Source organism: Archocentrus centrarchus, chromosome 13 (genome assembly GCF_007364275.1).
Source record: "Archocentrus centrarchus isolate MPI-CPG fArcCen1 chromosome 13, fArcCen1, whole genome shotgun sequence".
NCBI lineage: Eukaryota > Metazoa > Chordata > Actinopteri > Cichliformes > Cichlidae > Archocentrus > Archocentrus centrarchus.
Window position 1 is genome coordinate 36,625,878 of NC_044358.1, and position 8,376 is coordinate 36,634,253.

Here is an 8,376-nt window from a genome sequence, read left to right on the forward strand (position 1 = left end):
GTTCAGTTCCAGTTCCCATTGATGTTTTTTATGTTGCATGTTTCCAGACATATCCAGCATTAGTTTTTTATACAGAAGGGAAACGTGTCTTTTTTTTTGTTACAAGGTGGTGTTCAGACAGAAATATGAAGTGGTTTTTCTGTGTGGGAGGGTTCCTTTCTGATATATTCCCAGGCTATGTTTTGTAACAGCTTCTAATTTGTAAAACTTTATAGAGAACACTTTGGGGTAAGTAAAACTCATCTCTAAGTTGTGTAAATGGTTTAAATACCTGTCCATTGAGGAGTTGTGTTAATATAGTCAATCCATTTTTATGTTATCACAGTTGGAGACGGCAGATTTCCAGCACTAGACACAAATCCCTTCATGGCTGCATCAGGAAGGGCATCAAATATGCAGAGCTTTGTTGACCCCTTGTGACAAGGAAGCAGTTGAAACTAGCTGCTACTGCTAGTTGTAGAAAAAGAGGTTGTTTTTTGTGTGTTCTGTTGTATTTGCTAATTTTTGATTGTTTAAATTAGGCCAACAGTGAAGTGTGGGCCACCATTCTAGCTCTGATCTGGCTTCATGGTTTAAAGATGGATGCAAAGAGTGAGTGGGAGCTTCTGGCTATGAAATGCTGCCTCATGGCTCTGTGCTCAGAACGGTAGAAACAATGATAATAATTCCTCAACTGCTTTTTCTCATTGTTTGGAGCTACAATCAGCTTTTTTCCCACCTTCGTTCTTTTAATAACTGTGAACGTGTGGAAGCTGGAAATGTCCTGTTGGGCTGCAGCATGAAGATGGATGGATAGATAGAGATTCTTTATTGTTAATTGTATGTGAAGTTTGTACCTAATTTGGGTTTACCACTGTAAAAAATGTCACTAACACACAAAGGTTGGACAGCTACTGTAGAAGCTTATTCAGAAAGTGTGTTCATTCCTTTTCTCTCTCACTAGATGATGATGATGTTCATGTTTGCTTACTTTGACTTGTGCCACTCCACAGAGAGTCGTTTCACTTTCTGTTATTGCTCTGCAAGTGGCTGCAGTTCAGGGTCCCTGCAAGCTAGTCCTCAGTGAACTGGAGTGAATGGAGCTAAACAGCTAAAATAACTATTTCCACAGTTTACACCAGCTTCTAAACAAAAAGGTATAAAGTGTATTTTAGCTTTTACAAAAGAAAATTGATGATTTTTATGGCCAAATTGCAATGAAACAACACAGAACATTGTTCTCGTTCTGATTATGATTTTGTCCATAAAATGTTTTTATTCTGCTAATTAATGCTGATTAGTCCTCAAAGTTCCTACAACAGCACATAGCTCCTCAGTGGCACCCAAATAGTATGGAAAACAGCAAATAGCAGCGTAGTTAAATCAAACAAACTGTTTGTGTATAACAAATCAAACAAACTTTTTTGATACTAATCATAAGATTAGTAATAATAATGGTACATATTTTGCTACAGCTTCATAGTGTCCCATTCATTCTGGACTATCTCTCAAGAGTCCCCATGAAGCCAGTAGTCTTAGGACTGGGAGATAACACCACAGTTGGATGGTTTGATAATGTGATTTTTGTCATGTAGAACTCTGATCGTATACACACTGAAATTTGCTTCACTGTAAGCTGTGTGCTGCACTCTCAATAACACACTGTGGTCAAACCATGCTGACTCAGGACTCATAACTTCAAACTAAATCATTTGTGACTTGATGGCACAGACTTGATTCACTAGATTAAAACCTTAAAGGGAGGAGAGTTTGAACAGTAATAAACACAGAATCAAATTATTCTGCCCCCTGTGTGCGTGGCTTTACACAACATGACAGATAGCTAAACAGATGCACTTTGCACTGAAAATGTTGATCGATGACTCACACGTGGAGGTAAGGTTTAGTTGTGTATCGTCATCAGTGTGTATACTTGCTTTTCCAGAAACTTGTGAAACTAAAAATAAGAATACATTCAACACGTGCAAAAGTGAGAAGATCTACATTCCTGACAGAAGCTGCACATCGTGCAGTTATCTGACAGTCACAGGAGGAGTGTGGGCTGCTTCATTTTGTTAAACTGGAAGCAATGAGTGCTAGCTTTGTTTCATGTTGTTGCTTTTTTTCTGTAATTCAAAAATCAAGCTTAATTTCAACTGCTTTTTCAAGAAAAGAAAAATCACTTTTGCACATCTTTAAACTGTTGGATGGTGTTCTAACAGTTTAATCACTACAGTCATAACAGTGACTAATCGCTCTGTAACAGATATTTCTACGTATAACCAAAGATTCCCATTTGAATCTAAATAAAACTGCAACACTTAAGTAATTCTCCTAGATTTTAACTTATTTCTTTTAACATACAGTCTACTTGTAGAACATCAGACATTTAAAGCAGATGAGGAAACTTATCAAACTCCACTCACTCTGACTGAATGACAGATTAAACATTTTAAAGGACATTAAACTTCCAGAAACATCCAGCAGACAAACTGTAACTGAAGCGATAAATGGGTGGAGTAGCTCCATAATGTAGTGGTTTACTCTTGAAAAAATCCTGCTTCCCTTACAGAAGGAGACACACGTCTTATAGGGGCTGCATCAGAAAGGGCAAAAAAACATCTGCTAAATCAAACATGTGGAGCTACCCACTGTGGTGACTCTTTGCCAATAAAGGAGCAGCTGCAGGTGGCATTTAAAGCTTATTTGTGGCGATGCTCTGCCTGCCACACACTGCTCAGGGCAAATAAACAAGTGCATCCATGACAACATATTTGCACTATAAATTAAACTATTTAAATGTATAAATCATCAGTTCATATCAAACTTTTAATGTGAAAAATGATATTAAGCTAGAGATACAATACTTATTTTAACTATAAATGTCAGAAAATGTCCACTACAATCTCAAACGGCTCAAGGACACAAAGTGTTGTTACATTTTAAAAGTTAAAACCTCAAAGACATTAAGTTTTAGTCATATATGGTAAACAAACAAACAAAAAAGCCCCAATCAATCTTCATATTCTAGAAACTGGAAATGATTTAAATATGACTCAAATAATTAAAAACAATCAGTTCTCTAATCACTGACTAATGGACATTCATTGCAGCTCCAATGTATTTCTTGCACTTATCAGCCCACTACTGCAACTGCAGAATAAAACCACTAACCAGACTGATTAATAATTTAAAATGTGCTGAAGAGGAAGAGCAGTTCAATCTAAACTAACACGATTATCAGGCATAAAAAAACACATTCAGATTTATATTTACCGGTATGTAAGGCACCTAATTGCAAGTACAGTTTGAATTACTGCAACATTATTTTCAGATATCAATGGACCACTGAACTACTCTGCTTCTAAAATGCAAAGCGACATATAGAAAGTAGAGAAGTACATATGATGCTCAGGGATCAAGAGGAACCTGTCTTCTCTGTGTGTTCGAGTTTAATCAGCTCTGCTGCGGCTCCATCTTCCCAAAGCCAAAGTCCAGCAGAGAGCGGCTGAGTGAATGTGGTCTGGACCCTGTGGAGGAGAGTCACGGTTTCAGAGACGCTGTAGAAAGACAGAATACCTGCACTGTGATCCAGGTACACTCCTACTCTGAAGGACCGAGGACCTGAGAGCTTAGTTTGGACATTGTTGTGCCAAAATACGTAACAGTTTGTGTCACAACATAATGCCCAGGATTTGTTGTTGAATCCAAATAAGCATTCATATGACTTCCCCACTCTTTTGATGTTCCTGTATGTGACTGCTACACCAACTCCACCGCCTCTCCACTCCACCTCCCAGTAACAACGTCCGGTCAGACTCTCTTTACTCAGGACCTGTTCCCATAAAGTGAATCTGTCGGGATGATGAGAATAAGACTGTTTTTGTTTCATTCTTATTGCTTTTCTGTCCCCCTCAGATAAAAACAGATGTGGAAATGCTGTGTTTAGATCCAGTGTGATTTCACATGAATATTTTAAGAATTCAGCTCTGGTCTTCGGCTCTGGTGGTGACGGTAAAACATCCTCTTCGGTGACTCTCAGTGAGATGTTTGTCCATTCCTCTCTCAGAATGTCCTGTAGTTTATTTCTGGTCTCTGACACAGCTGCTGTCATATTCTCAAAGTACCTCACAGGGCGAATATTGATGCTGTATGAGTGTGTAGACTCACTGAGTGCTGACAGTGAGGAGTAGTTGTGCAAAAACCAGTTGTGATCTTCTGTGTGTGAGAGCTGCTCCAGCTCTGCGTCTTTCCTTTTCAGCTCAGCGAGCTCCTGCTCCAGCTTCTCCTGAAGCTCTTTAATTCGACTCACTTCAGTTTCCTGCTGGGATCTGACCTGCTGCTTCACATCAGAGCTTCTTTTCTGGATGAGACAAATCAGCTCAGTGAACATCTTCTCACTGTCCTCCACTGCTTTATCAGCAGAGCCACTGATGGCCTCCACCTGCTGCTGAAGCAGCCGGGCATCTTTCTCTCTGTGCTGGATTCTCTGCTGGATTTTTAGCCGCCTCACCTCGAGCTCCTTCTGCTTCTCAGTCCTTTCTGTTGAAGCTGGGACCGTTTCATGACCTTTATGTTCATCCAGTAAGCAGAGATAGCAGGCACTCTGCTGATCAGTACGACAGAAGATTTTCATCACCTCGTTGTGACGAGAGCAGATGTTCTCCTGGAGCTTCTTGGAGGGGCAGACATCACAGGCCACATCTTCACATCCAGCATAGCAGTGAGCAGCTGGAGGCACAGTCTTCTTCAGCTCTTCCACTAAGTCTGCTAACATGATGTTTTTCTCCAGGACAGGCCTCGGTGTAAAATTCTTCCTGCACTGAGGGCAGCTGTAGATTTTCTTCCTATCCTCTTCATCAAAGTGGGCATTAATGCAGTTCAAGCAGTAGCTGTGTCCACAGGGAATGGTCACCGGGTTTTGCAGTAGGTCCAAACAGACTGAACAAGAGAATTTCTCTGACTCCAGTGTATTTCCTCTCTGCGCCATTTCTCCTCTCAGCAGCAGTGAATCATCAGATATTGGACTTATAAACAAAGTGAACACACCAAACTGGTTGCAAGATTCCAGGGCAGGGAGCGGTTTGAGATGACTTCCTTCTTCCTCTATCTCCTTTTCTTGCAGGTTAACCTGCAATTTAAAGTTATAAGGTTACAATCACAGATCCCAGAACTGCTGTTTGATTACAACAGTAAATGCAATCAAACAAACATCAAATGTGTACTTTACTGTTAACAGAACAGTATTACACCGAACACATCAAAACATTTTGTAGAAAATGTGAAAATATTGATGCACCGGCTCACAAGCATGTTAGCACATTTACTGCTGAGTTATTGAGTGACTTCAAGTTCACAGAAATCAGATGATTATTTTAAAATATATATTTTTAAATCCCAACTGATACACAGAACTGCAAGCTCGGAGCACTTTGAAAAATCACTTTTGGTCCAGTCAAGGAGCATCTGACATCTAACTTTCAGGGCTTAGCTGCTGTACAGAAACTAATTCAGTGCCACAAAACATCAACATTCACATTTAAGTATTGCAGTATCCAGGTTTTCTTGCTCTTGTCCAGCTTTAATTGATTTTTTTGAGATCAGCAAGATGCTGAACTGTGAGTTACAGCTGTGGGAACGCTAGTTTCAAAGTGCTTAAGTATGGAAAAAATATGTGTGACTTATATTTATGTAACAAAGACAACTCTTACAGCTATTAGAATTATGATGCCATTTGTATGCATTCACAGGGGATATTTTCAGTATCTATAAAGTGTTACCCTCATTTGCTCATTTGTTATCTTCAGTGTAAATATTATATTATTACACATATGTCTTCTATTTTATGGTATTATTTGGAAATGAAGAGCTATCATTTATTGTTATTGAATAATTTAAACATACATACATATACACTCACCTGCCACTTACTGTAATTAGGTACACGTGTTAAAATGCTCATTAACACAAATATCTAACTGGCCAATCAGATGGCAGCAGCTCAGTGCATTTAGATTGACCTGGAAACAGCAATGTAATCAACAGATAATAAACATTTAGTTTTTTTAGACGCTTTGTGGCATTACACTTCATGGTTTTACACATATGATGTCAGATATTCTTTGTATGGATACCCATAAACTGTTACTGCAATAACAGCTGGTCTTCACAGGAGCCACACATTAAAATAGTCCAAAACACAGACACTGATAATGAATACTTCAAGTAACTGTGAAATTTAAGTTTGTTTTTCCCTCATCCTCATCCATTTTTTTTACACTTTCTACTTGAAAGCTGTTGTATGAGATATGAGATAACATGTCTAGATAACCATGGTAACAATCATGCAACTGATCATGTGCCTTTCACGGCCCTGATCATATCATATGCCACCTTACTTGATCTGATTGGTAACTAAATTCAATTCAATTCAATTTTATTTATATAGCGCCAAATCACAGCAAACAGTCGCCTCATGGCGCTTTATATTGTAGGTAAAGACCCTACAATAATTAATTTAATTCATTATTTGTCCTGTAACTAAAGCAATCTAAAGCAGGATGTCCGATGACTCCCCTCTTCAGTGAAACTGTACAGGCTGTGACAAAAATCAAGTCATTTAGCAGTGACTATTTTAAAGTGTCCTTCCTGTTATAAGGCAGATTTGTTATAAGGCCGCATGATTTCCTCAGGATCTCCTCCATTCAAACACTAAAAAAGCAGAAGCTCATATTTACAGTCAGTCAAACTTCTCAACTACAACTCTTCATGGATTTTTGTTTAAAGAGGATTTTCTCTGAAAGTGGGAGCACTGTAGGTTAAGAAGCATTGCTTGTCCACTTTTTAACACTGCATTGTGTGTTAATTTGAGTTGTGAAAATGATAAGAACACATCCAACAGATTTGTTCTTGTTACTGAGAGAAAGAAAAGTTCCATATTCACCAAAGCAGCTTTTTATAGTTTCAAAATGTAAATTTTCAACACTTTTTGCTGAATCTGCTGTCATTCAAATAAACCTAAGCATGTCGTGCAGTTATCTGACAGTGATGGGAGGATTACAGGGGAATGTTTGCTTCAGATTTTTGTACATTAAACAGCCGGAGGGAAGAAACAGACTTTGATTGCAATCGAGCACATTTGGAGGCACTGAGTGTTTGACATTTGCATCATGTTAATGAGATCAACCAGGAGATCTACATTCTTGAGAGAAACTACAAGAGAGTCCCAGTCAGAAACCAGGAAGAACGTAAATGTACTTGCAGAACTGGATCCTGTTTCTGAGAACAGGAAGAGATGGTCAGAGATCATTTCATTCCAGTGAAGGGAGCAGTTCAAGCTGACATTTTTCTTCACCTGCATTAGTAACCGGTTCACCTGTGATGCTCAAATTTTATTAGACTCAAAATCAGGACTCTGTATTGAAAGTTTAACAAATTTATTTACAAGTACACGCGGGCAGCAACAGTTCAGGCAAAAAGTCTCAGTGAAGTCCTCTCCTCAGACTCTAAAAACAAGATCCAGCTCTCATGTTACAGGCAGTCTGCACATAAGACACAAGGTGAGTGACTTTCACAGGGAACAGTAGTGCCAGGTGTGTGGAGCCAAAGGGCAGGAGCCCAAAATGAGTCCCACCCCTGAAACACAAGGGCAGGTGCACTCACACATAAACACATATACAGACAGAGGAGGAGAGATGTCTTTTTACGTCTGTGAAAAATAATACATACTGTCATTTAAGAAACTTGTTAAAACATGACATCATCAACTATGGCAAGACGCAAAAAACAAATTTGTAAAAACTGTAACGGGGACTGAACATAACAGTGAAAGATAAATAAACCGTGCAGGTGTCCAGGTGACTTCTGTTCCAGCCTCTCTGGTGCCCCACACTCCTCTCCTCCTCCCGTCCAGTAGAAAATCCAGCGGTTTTCTGGATCCTCTCACTACCTCAACACTGATCAAACCCAGGCCGCAGTAGGCAGAGCACTGATGTCAGAAGTTAAATGTGTCGGAATAAACAGTGAAAACAAATTTGTGTCATTTTTCTGACCCTTTTACTTTTTTTTTTTTTTTTTTAATCCACTGTGATGCGTGACGCAGTTAAATTTGGACACTGACTCCCACAGCAAGCAACGTGAAAGAGGCAAGGCTGAGGCAGTTTGGACATGCGCAGAAGAGGGATGGTGCATTTTAAAGACGCAGCTGTCAGTCAGGAGGAAAAGAGGATCAACACCAGTAACGTTAACTTTTGTTAACGGAGTTACGGAAGTTTTAAAACGCCAAGGGATAAAAATGCCCCCCTCCCGGTTGATGACCTGGCCTCAAATTACAGTTTAATACTCCCTCCATCCGGTACACTCCTACAAAAAATCGAACATACCCGGTAGCAGCGTCTT

General features: G+C 39.4%; 1 protein-coding gene across 1 annotated transcript; it reads right to left on the reverse strand.

Annotated features, from left to right (window-relative positions):
• Positions 1 to 3,316: 3,316 nt before the first annotated feature.
• LOC115791279 (tripartite motif-containing protein 16-like protein) lies at positions 3,317 to 4,969 on the reverse strand. The gene has a single exon (XM_030745471.1). The coding sequence runs from the start codon at positions 4,967 to 4,969 to the stop codon at positions 3,398 to 3,400; it is 1,572 nt and encodes a 523-aa protein (XP_030601331.1). The 3' UTR covers positions 3,317 to 3,397.
• Positions 4,970 to 8,376: the final 3,407 nt, after the last annotated feature.

Coding starts and splice junctions, on each gene's coding strand:
- LOC115791279 (XM_030745471.1), bottom strand. CDS start 4,969: ATGGCGCAGAGAGGAAATACACTGGAGTCAGAGAAATTCTCTTGTTCA.